This window comes from Thamnophis elegans, chromosome 10 (genome assembly GCF_009769535.1).
Source record: "Thamnophis elegans isolate rThaEle1 chromosome 10, rThaEle1.pri, whole genome shotgun sequence".
In the NCBI taxonomy this organism is placed as follows: domain Eukaryota; kingdom Metazoa; phylum Chordata; class Lepidosauria; order Squamata; family Colubridae; genus Thamnophis; species Thamnophis elegans.
The window spans coordinates 5262068-5282424 of NC_045550.1; the positions used below are offsets into that span (position 1 = coordinate 5262068).

Here is a 20357-nt window from a genome sequence, read left to right on the forward strand (position 1 = left end):
GAACTCTGGCATTGAAGCATGCAAGTCTTAAAGCTGTCAAGTTACAAGATCCTTGCACCCCTAACCCTTTAGCAGTGGTGGGTTTCAAAAAAATTTGGAACCTCTTCTGTAAGTGTGGCCTGCTTTCCAGGTCCACTGGTGGAATCTCTTCTAACCAGTCCGGTAAATTTGACGAACCGGTTCTACCGAAACGGTTCACTGACAAATGCGTGCTTGACGAAACCGCAGCAAGAAAACCGCGAGGTCAAAATCGCACCGCTGAATGTGCCGACAACAACGGGCCGACAAAAGCGCGCCTTCAACAAACAACTAATAACAACCTAATAACCCTAATCCTAACCCTAAACCTAGCCCTAACCCTGAACCTAACCCTTACGTTAACTTATATCGCGCTTTTGTGGGCACGGTTTTGTCAGCGTGTTGTTCTGGGCGCATTTATGATGTCACGGTTTTCTCGCCGCAGTTTTGTCGGCGCGGTTTTGTCGTGCGTGCATTTGTCGGGTCAGGCTTTCCAACTATTCTGTTCTGTTCTGTTCTATTCTATTCTATATCTGCAGAAAAAGAATCTCCAATTAGCAGTGTTAGACAAAAATAGAGAGAATGAAAGGTAAAGAGAGAATGCAGAGGAAAACCTTAACTCTGTGTTTACACACTACTGCTGCTTTGTGAGGAGGTCGTGGGGTGCTGCAGAATCAGCACTATCAGATTTGCACCTCAAACAAATAATTTCACTCTATTTGAATTCTGCAGAGGAAACTTCATAGTCGTTTTTGTTAGCGCTACCCCATACAAAGTTTGGGAATTTCCAACAGGCAAAAGTAATTTTCTCCCATTATATTATATTAATTGTAAATATCAAAGCTTCATTCCTAGAAGGCTCTGAAATTTGTTAATATCGAGTTGTTCTTGCAGAATAATAAAGTTAACTTTTTGCTAAAGGAAATGGCAAACCTCCTTCCATCCGGGTAAAATAGCTAAACATATTTTGCAGAGATGTTCAGGGAGATTAGGAAGCATAGCCAGCCGTGAAGTTGTACAAGTGGCTAGCCAAGCCTCATAATATCATTTGCAGTCCAACCTTAAACTTTATCTAACTGTTTCTTAAGAGCCGAGGTGGCGCAGTGGTTAGGGTGCAGTACTGCAGGCCACTTCAGCGGACTGTTATCTGCAGTTCAGCTGTTCAAATCTCACCAGCTCAAGGTTGACTCAGCCTTCCATCCTTCCGAGGTGGGTGAAATGAGGACCCAGACTGTGGGGGCGATATGCTGACTCTGTAAACCGCTTAGAGAGGGCTGAAAGCCCTATGAAGCGGTATATAAGTCTAACTGCTATTGCTATTGCTATGTCCATTGTGAAAAAGGCAGATGTAACATTAGGTTCCTCATAGGGATCACCTAAACTTCATCTGCATATAGCATGCTTTGCTATCCTAGACAACAGCCCTAATATTAAACTGTCTTGACTTAATAAATCACAAACAGTATTGACTTCAACTTTGATATCCTTAGAGTATTGTTGACATTTTCCACATCATTCTTTTGGTTCTTTAATTAAAGATGGGATGATTGATTAAGCAGGAAACTTAGTAGTAACTAAGTTGAGTCAAATAAGATCCATCAATTCCAGTGGTGGGTTGCAGGCGGTACGCCCCGGTACGGGCGTACCGGAGCCTGCCCGGAGCACCAGATACTGTTCCGGTACGGTGCTCCGGAGGGCCCGCCCGCCCGAGCTCCTTACCTTTCTTTTAAGGCTTCTGCGCTTCCGCGTATGCGCATGGCATGTACAGTGCCTGCACTACGCTCCGCTGAGCAGCTGGAGCGTCACTGAGGCTCATGGAGGTTGTAAGACGGACGCCACCGGGCCTGTTCCAACCATACCAGTTGGAATGGTGATCCAGAACCCACCACTGACCGAATCATATAAGATCACCTCACACAATTGTCATTCAAGAAATAGAATTTAGATGGTATACAGGTGAGTACTAGCACATACAAATGCATTGATTTATTTACTGAATTTTAAATATCTTGTGATCCTCCAAGATAACTTTGCTAAACAGCTACATATTAAATAGACAGCTGCGCCTATGCAGTAGCCAATAATTGCTAAGAAAAATAGACTCCTTCCCAGCCTTCTTAAGGATCATCAATTTTTCCACAAGCTTTTTTGTATGCATGGATTGATAGGAGAACTTTTCAAGTTCCTTTGCCTTTTATTTTTTTGAGAAACTCCCATAAAATATATATATTTCCCCTTTATTCCACCTGCAAATCTTAGACTGCTTTATCTGTGCCTGAAATTGGGTAGGAATTGATTTTCCTCTTGTAAATCATATACAACCAAACCTTTGAAGTCTGTAAAGATATTTCTGTGTTGATTGGATGTAAGAACAGAATCAGAGTTATATTCATGCCTACCATTAAAGTTTGGAAATTATCTCAATTTGGAGGGGGTGGACAGCATTATTCAAATTTAAATGGGATGGCATTCACTGCAAAGTTATGATAGTGAGGTGAGTTTGTGATATCATACACATTTCTGTATCAGTACAGTCGGTGACATAATTATTTTATAGTAAGATGAAGTTGGTTTAATCAAAATGTAAGAAAGAGTTGTTATTCAGGTGAGAATAGCAATAGCAATAGCAGTTAGACTTATATACCGCTTCATTGGGCTTTCAGCCCTCTCTAAGCAGTTTACAGAGTCGGCATATTGCCCCCAACAACAATCCGGGTCCTCATTTTACCCACCTCGGAAGGATGGAAGGCTGAGTCAACCCTGAGCCGGTGAGATTTGAACAGCCGAACTGCAGAACTGCAGTCAGTTGAAGTAGCCTTCAGTGCTGCATTTAACCACTGTGCCACCTTCTTGGAATTATAATAGCAAAAAAAAAAAAAAAAGTCCTGGAGTTGAATAAGAATTTAATCATAGTTCAACATTACTTATATTCAGCAGAATTCCTATTGACTATATAAAGCCAAGTAACAACATTCATGTCTTTGCATTCTGCTTTTTCATTCGAAGCGCCTTTCATCCAACTCTTCATCATAACAAATAAACTTAATAAACTCCATTGATATGATCACATTAATGCTAAACATACTAAAAAGATACATAAAATGATAAATTCAAGAATGAAATATATCCAGTAAAATATAAAATAAAGATACCATGCAAACTAGGTAGAGGCAAGGTGATTGACATATCTAAAGCAATGTGAATATAACTATGATGAAAAAAAGCTTGAGAAAATGAAAGTGTATTCCCCTGTGCCAAAATTAGGTCACGTGATCACCCTTTGCATGCTTCACAGCCAGATTCTGACAAGCGGGGTCAGTGGAAAGGCTGACAGTAAATTTACAAATTGCAACCATGTGATGTGTTGCTTAATTGTCACATCGTGGATAAAGCAATAGAGTTGTCAGTCCCAACTGTAGTAATAAATGAGGATCCTTCCTTCCTTCCTTCCTTCCTTCCTTCCTTCCTTCCTTCCTTCCTTCCTTCCTTCCTTTCACGCACACCCACAAACATGTACACAATCTCTTATCAATATGTATGTAATAGCTATATTGAGTTACATGCACGAAAAATATAAAGAACACAAATTCTAGAAAGGGAGGGCAATTTCTTCTCAAGGAGCGATGTGACTTTAATTTCCCCATATATTTCGCCCAACTTTCCTCAATTTTTCCCAAGTGGGCCTCTTCAGATGTGCCAGATCTCTACTTTCATAATCTTAACCAGAATGATCAATAAGAAATAGTGATCTCTCTTGGGGCAAGACTATCACCTTAGGGAAATCTAATTTATTCATTGCTACATTATTGGAGCCATAGAAGATGGAAGCACAGAATATCTGTAACCATGCATTTTGTCTAATTTCAAAATTAGTCCTTATTAGTTCTCTCTGTCTCTGTCTCTCTCTGTCTCTCTCTGTCTCTCTGTCTCTCTGTCTCACTCTGTCTCTCTGTCTGTCTCTCTGTCTCTCTCTGTCTGTCTCTCTCTCTGTCTCTCTCTCTCTCTGCCTCTTTGTCTCACTCTGTCTCTCTGTCTCTCTCTGTCTCTCTCTGTCTCTGTCTCTCTCTCTCTCTGTTTCTCTCTCTCTGTCTCTCTCTGTCTCTCTGTCTCTCTCTGTCTCTCTGTCTCTGTCTCTCTGTCTCTCTCTCTCTCTGTCTCTCTCTCTGTCTCTCTCTGTCTCTCTGTCTCTGCCTCTCTGTCTCTCTGTCTGTCTGTTTCTCTGTCTGTGTCTCTGTCTCTCTCTCTCTCTGTTTCTCTCTGTGTGTCTCTCTCTGTCTCTCTCTCTGTCTCTCTGTCTCTGCCTCTCTCTGTCTGTCTCTCTCTCTCTCTCTGTTTCTCTCTCTCTGCCTCTCTCTGTCTCTCTGTCTGTTTCTCTGTCTGTGTCTCTGTCTCTCTCTGTCTCTTTGTCTCACTCTGTCTCTCTGTCTCTCTCTGTCTCTCTCTGTCTCTCTGTCTCTCTCTCTCTCAGGGTGTGTGCATGATTGTAGATTAGGAATACTGTTACCCGAAAACCTAAGTATGTGATTTTTTATTTAATCTTCTTTTTAATTAAGGATTGTGGGTTTGTTTGTTTTAGATAACAGAAGCTTAATTGCAATACTTATAACCATCCTCTGCCTTCTGGCGGCCAGTTTACTTGTCTACTTCAAGAGGAAGACCTTGATTAGAGTGCTCTTTATTAATAAGAAGACTACAATAGAGAAACTTAGGTAAGGTATTTAACATTGCTCTTTTTTGAAGCTGCAACCTCAGGGGGAAAAAAAACTACCCATTGTCTATTGCTGGCCAATGTCTTCCAGAATTAGTGTTATCGATATTGAAATGTATTGGATTATAAGTAACTCAGGTATAAAGAAATCAGACCACTTGTCAGAAACAACAACCAGCCATTCCAACAGACCGAAACTCAGACTCAGCAGTATCCAAACAAACAACACTAATTTACATCACATAAACAGTACTTAAAACCAAAGACCATGCCTCAGTAACAATAGCTGGCCAATCAAACAATCCGAAGTCGGACCATGACTCAGAAGTAGCCGAACAAATAACATCCACACTAATTTGCATCACATAAAAAATGTATTTAAAGACCAGTGCTCCGATAGATGAGCACACTTCAAAGCCCACAGATGATGTCTCCTCTAATGGTGATGAAACCTTTACAACCAAAGAGCCAATCTCAGAGCTCAGACCAATAGCCCTATTATTTATAGTCTTTCACTAGTATCATTTATTACAATGAAACATTTTGGTTTATCCAGTCAGAAGTGAGGCTCTGTCTGAATGTGTGAATGTGTAGTTTGTTTTTATTTGCACATGAAATTGAACAAGTGTAAGTGCGTGTCAAAGAGCAAAGGGGGTGCTATTAGTTCAAAACAGAAACAACATATGAGGAGTTATTAGAGGAATTAAAAACACAGAAAATCCACTAAAGCAGAAATGGGTGGCCTGGAGCAACAGTATAAAACTGCATGGGGTGGTCAAAACTCTTAAGACACACTTGATAAAAAGTATTTTTTTTTTAATTTTCCTTCGCTTGTAGCTATTACCTGGAAAGAGAAGAAAGGAAAAAATGTGTCAGAAAGAGAAATAAAAGTTAACCTCACTCACTTTGCATTCTAGCTCCATCAACCAATTGCTTTCACTCTAGTAGCCATTAGCATTTGGCCCAGTGGTGGGTTTCAAAAATTGTTGGAACCTACTCTGTGGGTGTGGCCTCCTTTGTGGGAGTGGCTTGCCACCCATGTGACCGGATGGGAGTGGCTTGCCGCCCATGTGACCGGATATGAAGATGCCGACGACACTTGTCAGAACCACCTTAAATTACCACACACACAGCACTGGCATGCATGAGAATAGGATGTAAACTTGTTTTTGAAAAGGCATCTTTGGTTTGCGTTAAATCAACTTCAACACACGCAATGTTCTGATTGCACCACAAACGCAGTAGTCATCCTTACCTTTCACAGAGGCACTGAGTTTTATAAATAGGAGCATGATAGTGTAGAATAATCATATCCAAGGACCAGTGGTGGGTTTCAAAACATTTTGGAACCTCTTCTGTAGGTGTGGCCTGCTTTCCGGGTCCACTGGTGGAACCTCTTCTAACCGGTTCTGTAGATTTGATGAACCAGTTCTACCGAATAGGTGCGAACTGGTAGGAACCCACCTCTGATTTGGCCCATCAGTGCAGTATCTCTGCAGAATTGTGTCCCTCAAAAGAATAAAATCTGGTTTTGCCAGCAATGAGGCATCGTGTCTCTCATGTTGGATTTCTTTCTTTTTTAAAAATGTCAAGGCATCGTCTGAGGAAAGTAGTCTTAATGAGATTGGAGCTGGTGTGGAGTAGGGAATTAATTTTTTCCTCCCTTGTCCAGGAACATCTCTCTTAAGAAGGAGATATTATTTTATTAATTTGATTGATATCCCACTTTTTTTTTACCAAGGCGATCAACAAGCTACAAAGTTAAAACAAAGCAATAAGCATAGTTAAAGCATATAAATATTAAACCCAGTATTTGTATTTGTCAGGGAATTCATATGCTTATTTTGCTGTAAGTGAGCAGTTGACAATCCATTACTGGATGGGACTAGAGATGGGGGGGGGGGGTTTAATACCTAAAATGGACAAGATATTGAAGGGGTTATTTTCTTCTATTCATTCATCTCAAGTAGTGAAGCTTTCTTGTCTCACCTATTATGAAAGGAATTACCTAAACAAAGTGAAAGGGATATCAGTTGGTATTTCATGAAAAAGAATGCCAAGGTTCAAGACCTCAAGAGCTTGAAAACCTTATATAATACTTGAAATAAAATTGTGTTTAACCTCGTTTGCTTACCTTTTGGTGGATACCATTCTTTATAGCAGATAATTGAATTGTAGTTGTTTTATATAATGTAGGCACATCGCAAAGGTGTGAAATACTGTATCTATCGTGAATATAAATTGCTTGGGGGTTTTCCTGGCTCTAAATCAAGGCCAGAGCACTTTGTGATGTTCTTGTTGTTGTTCCTCATTTTGCTTTGTGGTAAGCAATTAAAAAGTAAAAGGCGTTTGCTTGCTTGAAATATTGGAAGATTGGAAGTAGCCTTTTGTCTCCAGCCCATTGAAGGTCGTTACTTCTTAAACACCAGCTTCATTAGAGGTATCCCTTGGGGGCTATAAAGCAGCATTTCCACAGATTGCCAGAGCTAATTTAACAGACTGGTGGTTCTAAACAACAACAAAAATCAATAATTTTATTCTTGCAAGAGTATTGGATGGATTTTGCCGTCACTGTTACTAATAAAAAATAAAGATACAGGAGCGTTGTATCAAACTATAACCCTGATGTTGTACTTTCCAAGCAGTAGTTATCTTTTAACGAGTGTTTTTGCATTGCAGGTCTGTGAGTCAAACAAGGCCTTCCAGTTCATCTGAATCTAATCGTGTTCATACCGCAACATCCCTCAGTAAGAAACCAGACAAACAGCCACAAAATTCAACCACACCCAGGGTGGGTTTTACATAGTTGAACTTAAATTAAAGTCAAAGATTCCCTTGAGTCAAGCTCAGGTTCAAGAGTCCATATCGACATACGTATCTCTGTCGTTTTCTTATTATCAATAATTTGCCGTTGCCTTCTTCCAACGTTTGCACCTATGGTCTAAGGATATTTAATTAGATATCATTAAAACGATTGCAATGTTTTTCTCAATAGTTATTATTTGCAATATTTATGTATTATAAGCCTTTTCCAACCTGCAGCACAAGCCAGAGAAACACAGCAATTACAAAAATGTCATTTCCCCCAAAGAATTCAGAATGTAACAACCTGCCAATTAAAGAAATATCTTTGGCTAATGCACACTAACCATTGCAAATGTGCAATGGTGGCTCAGTGGTTAAATGCAGCACTGCAGGCTACTTCAGCTGACTGCAGTTCTGCAGTTCGGCTGTTCAAATCTCACCGGCTCAGGGTTGACTCAGCCTTCCATCCTTCCGAGGTGGGTAAAATGAGGACCTGGATTGTTGTTGGGGGCAATATGCTGACTCTGTAAACCGCTTAGAGAGGGCTGAAAGCCCTATGAAGCGGTATATAAGTCTAACTGCTATTATTGCTATTGCTATATAACCTTACAGTACAGACAAGTGCAAATATGTCCAGAATTTCTATTAAAAAAAGGGAATTAACCTTGAAACTGAAAATCCTAATGAGTGCAAGGTGGGATAAACAAATCCTTCTAGTTAAACTAACATTCTAATTAAATAAAATAAATTATACAACCATTTAAGGGGGCAAACGAAAGAAAAACCTGCCCAGAGAATATAAGTCAAGAGGATTGTAGTGGAATATTAATAAATCAAGAGGTTTTTAGGAGGAGGTTCCTCTTGGTATTAGGAAGTTGGTACCATTGATGGCAAACTGACAAAATGCCTATTGCAATTTAACGTAATTACATAAAGGGCAAGATTTGCCTTGCTACATAGTGATGGGCATTTGATCACTTGTTCCTCTTCTATTTCCTTTCCTCTCGCCCTTTGGAAACGCCTTATGAACCAGAAAACTTTAGCTGTGAGCATTTATTGTTTAAAACAGATTTTGGCTATTCTCAGGAGCCAATAAAAACCCCTCCTAGACAATGAAGTCTGAGAAAAACACTTAGGGGTCCAGAATAGCCCGAATGTCATTGTTCTGGTTTGCCTAAGATGTCAGAAAAACCCGCCAAGAGACGATTGCAATATTCTGTGCATGAAACAACTAAGGTATGTACCAATAGAACCTCTCTCAAATAAAGAAAGCCACAGGTGGCGCAGTGGGTAGGGTGCAGTACTGCAGGCCACTTCAGCTGACTGTTATCTGCAGTTCAGCAGTTCAAATCTCACCGGCTCAAGGTTGACTCACCCTTCCATCTTTCTGAGGTGGGTGAAATGAGGACCCAGACTGTGGGGGTGATATGCTGACTCTGTAAACCGCTTAGAGAGGGCTGAAAGCCCTATGAAACGGTATATAAGTCTAACTGCTATTGCTATTGCTATAAAACAGAAATTTGGTTAATGACTGAAATAAAACCAACACAGCCAGATTGGAAAATGCATACTGGTTCCCATCTTTAGACGAAGATTTTAAGAGCTGAGACAAATAAATGCACTGCTTTCTGGATTGCAGCCAATTCTGTTAGACAAAAATAATTCTTTTTAAACATCCAAGGATGAGTGTTTGAGTAAGCTGTTAATTGGTTGTTAGTTGACTTCAGGAAAAATAAAGAGGGCATATTAAAAAGGAAGAGCCGTTTAAACCAGCCCTGAAAGCAGTGACATTTAACCATTAATTTGTATTTCTGAGGAGAAGCATATTGGCAGAATTCAGCCAAAATGATTTTAACATTTATTTCAGTGGGGAAGATGATTTTCTTCATACCATTTAATTTTTCCTTGGGTTCTTCTCATCTGCTTTTTCTTTAATTGCAATAAACTGAATTTTGAAATGCTTAGTTTTAGTTGTGCCATACGCAGTGTACTTAAATTGCAATTGATTTGCATATTGTTTTTATGGTCTACAGAGAAACAACATACAACAATTGCTCCAGTATCAGAAAAGAGATATTGGCTACTTTGGGAAGGCCCAGGATGTATCGAAATGGAGCCCACCAGAGAGGATCCAGCCACATCTTTCTGAGCTTTCCAGCCAACAGTCTGTGTTTGGAAAGGGGCTGCCCACAAAGCCCCCTCTGAAATTTGACCTGGTAGGTTGCGTCCTGTCCCCCCCCCTCCATTTCTACAGAACCTGCAAATTCCAGAGGCCCAGAGTAAATTGAGATTTCTTGCTGTTGAATGGAGAATAAATAGCCCATTCTAGTTCTTTTATTTCTATCTGTCTGCTGCAGTCAAGAAAACCCTGAACAGTTTCAATCTTGATCTCTTTGGGCATTTCTTCACTGGTTGATTTCATTCTGAATGGATACACTAAGCAGAATTGATTCTAGCTCATCTAATCATTCCCAGTCACCCTCCACATGCAGTGGTGGGTTTCAAAAATTGTTCGAACCTACTCTGTGGGTGTGGCCTCCTTTGTGGGAGTGGCTTGCCACCCATGTGACCGGATGGGAGTGGCTTGCTGCCCATGTGACCGGATATGAAGATGCCGATGACACTTGTCAGAACCACCTTAAATTACCTCACACACAGCACTGGCATGCATAAGAATATGATGTAAACTTGTTTTTTAAAAGGCATCTTTGGTTTGCGTTAAAACAACTTTAACACACGCAATGTTCCGATTGCACCACAAACGCAGTAGTCATCCTTACCTTTCACAGAGGCACTGAGTTTTATAAATAGGAGCATGATAGTGTAGAATAATCATATCCAAGGACCAGTGGTGGGTTTCAAAAAATGTTGGAACCTCTTCTGTAGGTGTGGCCTGCTTTCCGGGTCCACTGGTGGAACCTCTTCTAACCGGTTCGGTAGATTTGATGAACCGGTTCTACCGAATAGGTACGAATTGGTAGGAACCCACCTCTGTCCACATGTCTTCCTCCACTGCCATTGTTACAATATTTGTGACATGCTGTCAAGTAGCTGTTTAAATTCTAGAATTTAAATGTCTAGAATTAAACAATGCCAGGACTGTCTTCCATCTTGGCTTCTTCGTGTGAACTGCGGTCTCTCAGTGGTTAGATTGCAGTACTGCAAGCTACTTCTGCTGACTGCCAGCTGCCTGCAATTTGGCAGTTCAAATCTCACCAGGCTCAAGGTTGACTCAGTCTTCCATCCTTCCGAGGTCAGTAAAATGAGGATCCAGATTGTTGGGGGCAATATCAGTGGTGGGTTTCAAAAATCGTTCGAACCTACTCTGTGGGTGTGGCCTCCTTTGTGGGAGTGGCTTGGTGCCCATGTGACCGAATGGGAGTGGCTTGCCGCCCATGTGACTGGATATGAAGATGCCGACGACACTTGTCAGAACCACCTTAAATTATCTCACACACAGCACTGGCCTGCATAAGAATAGGATGTAAACTTGTTTTTTAAAAGGCATCTTTGGTTTGCATTAAAACAACTTCAACACACGCAATGTTCTGATTGCACCACAAACGCAGTAGCCATCCTTACTTTTCACAGAGGCACTGAGTTTTATAAATAGAAGCATGATAGTGTAGAATAATCATATCCAAGGACCAGTGGTGGGTTTCAAAAATTTTTGGAACCTCTTCTGTAGGTGTGGCCTGCTTTCCGGGTCCACTGGTGGAACCTCTTCTAACCGGTTCGGTAGATTTGACGAACCGGTTCTACCGAATAGGTGCGAACTGGTAGGAACCCACCTCTGGGCAATATGCTGACTCTGTAAACCGCTTAGAGAGGGCTGTAAAGCACTGTAAAATGGTATATAAATCTAAGCGCTATTGCTATTTCTATTCTCGCTCCAAGAAAAATCACTGGGCTTGTACGTGTCATTGTTAGATCTTGCAATGGGATTAATGTGGAGGTATTGGTGCCAAAGTTGTAAAACGGGAGGATCATTGTTGAAGAGAAGCGGAAGTAGAGAAGTGATTCAAAGCAGAAAAACTGCGTTAGAGGGAATGTGGGTGCACTTTTTGGCACATCACTGGAAAAAAAGCTTCACCTTCTTCTGCGTTTGCACCAGCTGCATGATCACAGAAAACATGTTTGAACTAAAGAGGCATTAAAGAAGCAGTGACAAGCTACATTGATACTGTCACACTCTATTGATGCTTTCATAATTGAAACATAAAGAAACCGAAGCTTCTTTAAGGGAGTGCTGAAAGATGCAGTTAGCGTGCCAACAATCCTCTCCAAGGCACATTGCCGCTTTGGGTCAGAAGAACTGGATGTCACTCGTCTCTAAATAATGGATGGTTTATTTGAGTAGTTTTAGCAGAGATCCACAGATGAGATATTGCGTTCAGCCTATGCTCTCAGCTGATTCATCCTGGAAACCAGGGGGGTAGAGGCACCACGGTTCGCCCATATAACACCAATCCTCCGTGAGCTGCGCTGGCTACCTGTTGATCGTCGGGTGCACTTCAAGGTCTTACTTACCACCTATAAAGCGCTCCATGGTAGTGGATCTGACTATTTGAGAGACCGCCTCCTGCCAATTACCTCCCTGCGTCCCATCAGATCGCACAGAGTAGGCCTCCTCCGAATTCCATCCGCCAGTCAGTGCCGACTGGCGACTACGCGGAGGAGAGCCTTCTCAGTTGCAGCTCCGACATTATGGAACAACCTCCCCGTGGAGATCCGTACCCTCACCACAGTCCAGGCCTTCCGCACAGCCCTCAAGACCTGGCTATCCCGTCAGGCCTGGGGATAGGATTACTCTCACCCCGCCCGAATGTTGAGTGAATGTTGTGTTTTTATGGATAATTTTCTTTTATTCACGATTCTTTTTCTTTTTAAGTCTTGTCTTGCACTCCCTTCCCCTCATTGTTGTAAGCCGCCCTGAGTCCCCTCAGGGAAAAGGGCGGCATATAAATCCTCAATAAAATCCTAAAAAAATCCTAAATCTGCAACATTCTACAGTCATCACAATGACACAAGCAGTGTCATATTGCATTGTAAGCTCTGCCCCTTTTATACACATGAGACATCATAGTACTGTTGAAAGAAATGTCCTTCTGGGTTCGGCTCCAAGTGGGGAAAATGATACTGGAGACATGGAGGCTGCTTGGAAAGATGGTTTATTGGTGGACAGGACCACGTGGCTTGAACCCTGAACAGAAACGGTGATCACATGCTTCAATGTTGGTGGAGAAGAAGAGAAGGGCTGAGGGAGGGGCTTGCTAGGCTTTTTATAACCTGTTTAGTCCCACCTCTCTGTTTCCTGTTCCTGTGTAAGAAATGTAGTCTGATTGGTTGTCAGACTCCCATGGGGGCCATGCAGGGGCAACTCTCTAGGCTGTGATGAGTTCTCAAATGCCTTGTGGTCAGTTGAGTAAAGTTCCAACATTATCATGCCTTTACTCCCATCCCCCCCCGGGGCTGCAGTGGAGAAGTCTTTATTATGTAAAGTGGGCTAGCCTGGCCCATTAACAGTGGGGATGGGCAGGAAGCTACAGGCAACTATTCTTTTAAAACATGTTTCTTTCTCCTCACATCCAGAGAAATATTCTGCCTTTTCAATATTTCCTAGGATATTTCATTTTTCTGGGAGAGGGCTGGGTGATAACTTCCCACAGTACATACACAATGGCAAATGGGGATTGACACAATATTCTCTTTGTCTCTCTGCAGACACTTCTGCACCATGAGCCACTAATATGCTTTTTAACTGAATTGGATTGATATTGTGGAAAATATACATGTGAAAACACATATTATGAATGTGTTAAAACACTCATTTCTGACAAGAAACAATAGCATCACAAGGCTTGACTCCAACGGATGAAATGTCCATTTTGGAAGGAATCTGAAAATGAGCTGTCATATGTAGTTCGCCCTGTCCAGAATTACGTATCTTAGGACATTGTCCAGTGTCCTAAGGTTTTGCCGGCTATATATTATGGTTCCACCACAATTCCGCGAAGCCCTTATCCACGGAGACATAAGCGTGAGTGCTAATCCGCGCCGTCCAAATCGCTAAAGCAAATGCAACCTTACCGCGCTGACAAAAGGGCGGAGGGCAAATCCGCGCCTTCCGAAGCACTCAGCCTAACCTAACCCTAAACCTAACCCTAAACCTAACCCTAAACCTAACCCTAAACCTAACCCTAAACCTAACCCTAAACCTAACCCTAAACCTAACCCCTAACCTAACCTTAATTTAAATTGGCTTTCTGCCGCCGCGCTGTTTTAAAACGCCCTTCTGTCGCCGCGCTGTTGTCGCGGCAGTGATGACGCGCAGTGATGACGTCGCAGCTTTAGCGACGTGGTTTTATCACCGCTATTTTGACGAGCGCGGAATTGTCGTGCCACGATATATTATTTGGTTCTCAGATTGCAACTTTTTTAATTTGTTCAATTTGATTTGATCAGAGCTATACTTTCCTGAGCCAACCATCCTTCCATCTGTTTTTTCCTTGGTGTTATTATTGCTCTTTTACTAGGATGGTAGCCTAACCACTTCGCATGTTCTGATCGCAGCTCCGTTGATTTGTTGAAAGCATTCGAGGGTACAGCCAGCCTCAAAACCCCAGCATAATTTTTGAGAGTTACAATAACATTTGAAACATTCAACCAATCCCACAGATTGACCACAATTGCATTTCATAAAAAACGATTAAAAGCAGAGTATGTTCCGTAACCTTGCTGGTTTTGTTTCACCTAAATGCTAGCTTGAAGAAATCTATAAAGTTTGATATTTCATTTGTAACATTTTGATAATTCTGAAGTTGCCACTGTTTAAACTTTTATCTCTTTATTTGGAGATTTTACAGCTGGGGAAAAAAATGGCATCGATTCAGCCAGCTTTCACATTCCTTCAAAAATCAGTACACAGTAGAGTAACTTTTTGATGGAATCTGTTTAGTCAGACCACACAAACCTAGATATTTTTTTTTGTAAAGAAGCATGAATTGAATAGTACATTATTCCATCTCCTGCTGTTTACAAACCTCCTGAATGTGGTGGTGTTAATTATGATACCACCTCATTATCTTTTGCAAGCACTGGGCTGGAACTATATGATGCAGCTGGCAGTTTTTGTTTTTTTCCAGCAATTGCCACAGTCTCTCTACTGAAATTACTTTGATCTTGTTTTTGTTCATTCGCTTCCCTAGTATTGTCTGAGCCAGACTATTAAAAAAAATGCAATTTCGCTTAGAGGGAAACTAGAGAATGGATGGTTTCTTGCAGAGGATTTTCCCTCTTCATAATTTATCTTTAGCATTATTTGCCTGATTTGTATTTCTATCCATATTAAGGCAGTATGAAGTGTTTATGTGGGTAGATAAACCCACATAGGGAGGCACTTCGAATGGTCACTCATGCCCTCGTCACCTCCAAGCTCGATTACTGTAATGCGCTTTACATGGGGCTGCCCTTGAAAAGTGTTTGGAGACTACAGTTCGTGGTATGACAAAACTGCGAAGCACTTATCTACGGAGACATATGCGCGTCGCTAAAGCCGCGACATCATCACCGCGCGTCATCCCCGCCGCAACAACAGCGCGGCAACAGAAGGGCGCTTTAAAACGGCGCCGCAGCAGAAAGCCGATTTCAATTAAGGTAAGGGTTAGGATTAGGTTTAGGGGTTTGTTTTAGGGTTATGTTTAGGGTTAGGTTTAGGGTTATGTTTAGGGTTAGGTTTAGGGTTAGGTATAGGGTACTGAGTGCTTGGGAATGCGTGGATTTGCTCGCCGCGATTATGTCATCGCGGTAGGGTCGCGTTTTTCCTTAGCGCTTCGAACGGCTTGAATTAGTCTTCGCGCTTATGTCTCCGCGGATAAGGGCTTCACGGATTTGTGGTGGAACCCTACAGTTAGTCCAGAACGCAGCCGCGCGAGCGATTATGGGTGTACCTAGATACACCCATATTACACCTATCCTCCACAAGCTGCACTGGCTACCGATCGGTCTCCGCACACACTTCAAGGTGCTGGTCATCAACTTTAAAGCCCTACATGGCCTAGGACCTGGATATCTGGGAGACCGTCTCCTGCTACATACCTCCCAACGGCCAATAAGAACTCACAGACTGGGCCTTCTCTGGGTGCCGTCGACCGGACAATGCCGGCTGGCGGCCTCTTGGGGGAGAGCCTTCTCTGTAGCTGCTCCGGCCCTGTGGAATGACCTACCCGTAGAGATCCGGACCCTTCCCACTCTCTCGGCCTTCCGAAAAGCCACTAAAACCTGGCTATTCCGGCAGGCCTGGGGCTGTTGACTCTATGAATGAGGTCCAGCCCCACCTAGACTGAATGTATGGTGCGTTCTTTTAAATTGTTTCTTTTTAAATTGTTCTTTATTTTAACTCCTATATTAACTTTTTCTGTAAGCCGCCCGGAGTCCTACGGGATTGGGTGGCATATAAATCTATTAAAAGTTAAAGTTAAAGTTACATATTGAATTGAATTGAATTTATTATATTTCTATGCCGCCCTTTTCCCAGAAGGGACTCAGGGCGGCTCACAACCCAAGTCAGGGGGGATAGGGGATATAAATAGGGAAAAAAGACATAGACAAACAATACCACAATTTTAAAAACAACTCAACAGACACACCATTCGAGCGGGGACAGGAACTCATCAGCCCCAGGCCTGTCGGAAGAGCCAGGTTTTAAGGGCTTTGCGGAAAGCCTGGAGGGTGGTGAGGGTCCGAATCTCCACAGGGAGCTCGTTCCAGAGGGCCGGAGCAGCCACAGAGAAGGCCCCCCTCCGGGTGGTCGCCAGTCAGCATTGGCCAGTGGAGGCCTAATCTGTGGGATCTAAGTGGTCTATTGGAGGTAATTGGCAGCAGGCGGTCTCTCAAGTACCCAGGTCCAATACCATGAAGGGCTTTATAAGTGACGACTAGCGCCTTGAAGCGTATCCGAAGACCAATAGGCAGCCAGTGCAGCTCGCGGAGGATAGGTGTAACGTGGGTGTACTGAGGTGCACCCACATTCTGGACAAGCTGAAGTCTCCGAATGCTCTTCAAGGGCTGCCCCATGTAGAGCACATTGCAGTAGTATGAGCTAACCTTTGCTTTTTGAGTCAACTAGTCAGGACTAGCTCCTGCTATGGATGGGCTTAATGTCCTTGATGATTACAGCAGTTTGACCTAACCACCAGCTGTCCCTGAAACTTGGTAATAAGCAAGCAAACAAACAAAACTGTCGGTCAGTTAATTATGTGATTATGTTACTTCACTGATTTGCAAGTTCTGTTTTTTTACCCATACAGTACAAGCACACTGTTAGTTGTTATCTTGGCCTACAACTTTGTATTATTCCAAATCATTTCTTCCATCTTAAGCCTACTTTTGACTGGATCGAGCAAAAACTCAGCTTTAGAATTAAGAATAAGTTGCCATAGATATGTGCTAGCATGATGTACAATTTACTCTGGAGTCCCCCCCCCTTAATAATGTAATGCGGTCTGATCCTGGAGCCTTACCTACATCTGTTTACTGAAGACACAGAAGAACATCACCAAAAGGCAGTTGATCAGGTCCTTGTCTTAAAAATAAGCCTAAATTAGATTACTGTAATTTGCTCTGCTTGGAGATGTACATGAAGACCACCCAGAACAGAGGTGGGTTCCTACCAGTTCGCACCTATTCGGTAGAACCGGTTCGTCAAATCTACTGAACCGGTTAGAAGAGGTTCCACCAGTGGACCCGGAAAGCAGGCCACGCCTACAGAAGAGGTTCCAAAAAATTTTGAAACCCACCACTGGTCCTTGGATATGATTATTCTACACTATCATGCTCCTATTTATAAAACTCAGTGCCTCTGTGAAAGGTAAGGATGACTACTGCGTTTGTGGTGCAATCAGAACATTGTGTGTGTTGAAGTTGTTTTAACGCAAACCAAAGATGCCTTTTAAAGAACAAGTTTACATCATATTCTTATGCATGCCAGTGCTGTGTGTGAGGTAATTTAAGGTGATTCTGACAAGTGTCGTCGGCATCTTCATATCCGGTCACATGGGCGGCAAGCCACTCCCACAAAGGAGGCCACACCCACAGAGTAGGTTTGAACAATTTTTGAAACCCATCACTGACCCAGAAGCTTGAGCTGGCCTGGTGCACAGAGGCATGCTTGCTTAATGATGAGCCATAACACAGCCATATCGTATCTCTATTGTAGGTGTTGCATTACAAAGTGTAGACCTTTGCATTTAATTCAAAGTGCCAGTCACTATAAGAGTATATATGGTTCGGGGTCTGGGAGTATTTTAGGGACCACTTTCCTGATTAGTTTCTATTTGTCTTACGTAGACAATTAGAGAGAGGTAAGTGTCCCCCGATAAGAGGAGGTACAGGATGAGGGAGCGTGATGGCATCTCCCAAACTTTGGAATAGCTTCCTTCTGAAACACCATCCATAGTTTTCCAGATGCATGTGAAGGATCTCTTCTACAGAGAGTTTGGAAATTTATGTAAACTATGACACAATTTTGAGCAACTTTAACTTTTAACTTTTACTTCCTATTGTAATTAACTTTACTCTAATTTTGCATTCTGTTTTCACTATGTAAATTCTGTAAGCGCCTAGAATCTGGATGGTTTCAGTCAAATAAAGTTCATAAACACAAGCAAATACCGGACAAAGACTATAGTGTAGAATTTTTAATAGTAGGACTTTCCCCATTTATCTAATTTAGCTATTGCCCGTTTCACTCTCAGATAATATCCTATCTGTCTGCCCCATCTCTGATATACAGCATAATTATAGATGTTAGTTGATTAAAGAATAAAGCTAATTTACTTCTTACTTTATTGGATTTATAAGACCTTCTTTTATTTTGTAAAACTGAACTTGCACACATAATGTTCCTTTCTCCTATTTTCCTTACAATAAAAAAAAAGTGAAGTGAGTAAGAGCGAAAGGCCAGTGAGTCACCTAGTAGGTTTCCATGCCTAAGGGAGAATAAGTTTGTTTGATAAATTATAAATAAATAAATGGTAAAAGGCTGTTATAATTTCATCCTCTGCAAGAAAATTGCTGAAGGTATTGAATAACATTGTTGTGCCTCACAAGCAAGCATATCTGTAGATAAGAGTCCAATTTTTAGCAATAGCAATAGCAGTAGACTTATATACCGCTTCATAGGCCTTTCAGGCCTCTCTAAGCGGTTTACAGAGAGTCAGCATATTGCCCCCAACAATCTGGGTCCTCATTTTACCCACCTCGGAAGGATGGAAGGCTGAGTCAACCCTGAGCCGGTGAGATTTGAACCGCTGACCTGCTGATCTAGCAGTAGCCTGCAGTGCTGCATTTAACCACTGCGCCACCTTGGCTCTTTGCAGTTGTATTCGGAGATTGTTTTTTGCCATTTTCAGAAACTGTGTGCTTACTAAAAATGAACAAATTACAGTGAAGTAAAAAAAAAAATATTGGAGCCACCATTTCTTTCATGACAAAACACACAGTATATATTTAAAGTGTCTGTTGTGCTCTAGAAGCTATAAAAAAGACAACCATGATTTATAATATAATAAAAATTTTACTAATATTTCTTCTCCATGTATCTGTCAGAAGACATGGCATCGAAGCTGATATTTTTTTTCTGTTATAAAAGCCAGCCATTTTAAAAGTCCATTACAGATACAATTTTAATAGCAGCCTTTTCTGTTAAAGGACATACAGGTGAAACTCGAAAAATTAGAATATCGTGCAAAAGTTCGTTTATTTCAGTAATGCAACTTAAAAGGTGAAATTAATATATGAGATAGACTCATTGCATGCAAAGCAAGATAGTTCAAGCCGTGATTTGTCATAATTGTGATGATTATGGCTTATAGCTCATGAAAACCACAAATCCACAATCTCAGAAAATTAGAATATTGTGAAAAGGTGCAATATTCTAGGCTCAAAGTGTCCCACTCTAATCAGCTAATTAAGCCATAACACCTGCAAAGGGTTCCTGAGCCTTTAAATGGTCTCTCAGTCTGGTTCAGTAGGAATCACAATCATGGGGAAGACTGCTGACCTGACAGTTGTGCAGAAAACCATCATTGACACCTTCCATAAGGAGGGAAAGCCTCAAAAGGTAATTGCAAGAGAAGTTGGATGTTCCCAAAGTGCTGTATCAAAGCACATTAATAGAAAGTTATGTGGAAGGGAAAAGTGTGGAAGAAAAAGATGCACAAGCAGCAGGGATGACCGCAGCCTGGAGAGGATTGTCAGGAAAAGGCCATTCAAAAGTGTTGGGGACTTTCACAAGGAGTGGACTGAGGCTGGAGTCTGTGCATCAAGAGCCACCACACACAGATGGATCCTGGACATGGGCTTCAAATGTCGTATTCCTCTTGTCAAGCCGCTCCTGAACAACAAATGTCAGAAGCGTCTTACCTGGGCTAAAAAAAAAAACAGACCTGGTCAATGTTGCTCAGTGGTCCAAAGTCCTCTTTTCTGATGAGAGCAACTTTTGCATCTCATTCAGAAACCAAGGACCCAGAGTATGGAGGAAGAACGGAGAGGCACACACTGCAAGATGCTTGAATTCCAGTGTGAAGTTTCTACAGTCTGTGTTGATTTGGGGAGCCATGTCACCTGCTGGTGTTGGTCCATTGTGCTTCATTAAGTCCAGGGTCAATGCAGCCATCTACCAAGAGATTTTGGAGCACTTCATGCTTCCTTCTGCAGACGAGCTTTATGGGGATGCTGACTTCATTTTCCAGCAGGACTTGACACCTGCCCACACTGCCAAAAGCACCAAAACCTGGTTCAATGACTGTGGGATTACTGTGCTTGA

The 20357-nt window shown here is 41.9% G+C and overlaps 1 protein-coding gene across 1 annotated transcript in view; it reads left to right on the forward strand.

The window, feature by feature from the left end:
- The window catches only part of ADAM12 (ADAM metallopeptidase domain 12), a 159407-nt gene that overhangs the window by 132769 nt on the left and 6281 nt on the right, over nucleotides 1-20357 (forward strand). Inside the window, 3 exon segments of the mRNA XM_032224824.1 lie at nucleotides 4595-4727; nucleotides 7406-7517; nucleotides 9565-9747. Coding sequence (XP_032080715.1) covers nucleotides 4595-4727; nucleotides 7406-7517; nucleotides 9565-9747 — 428 coding nt within the window.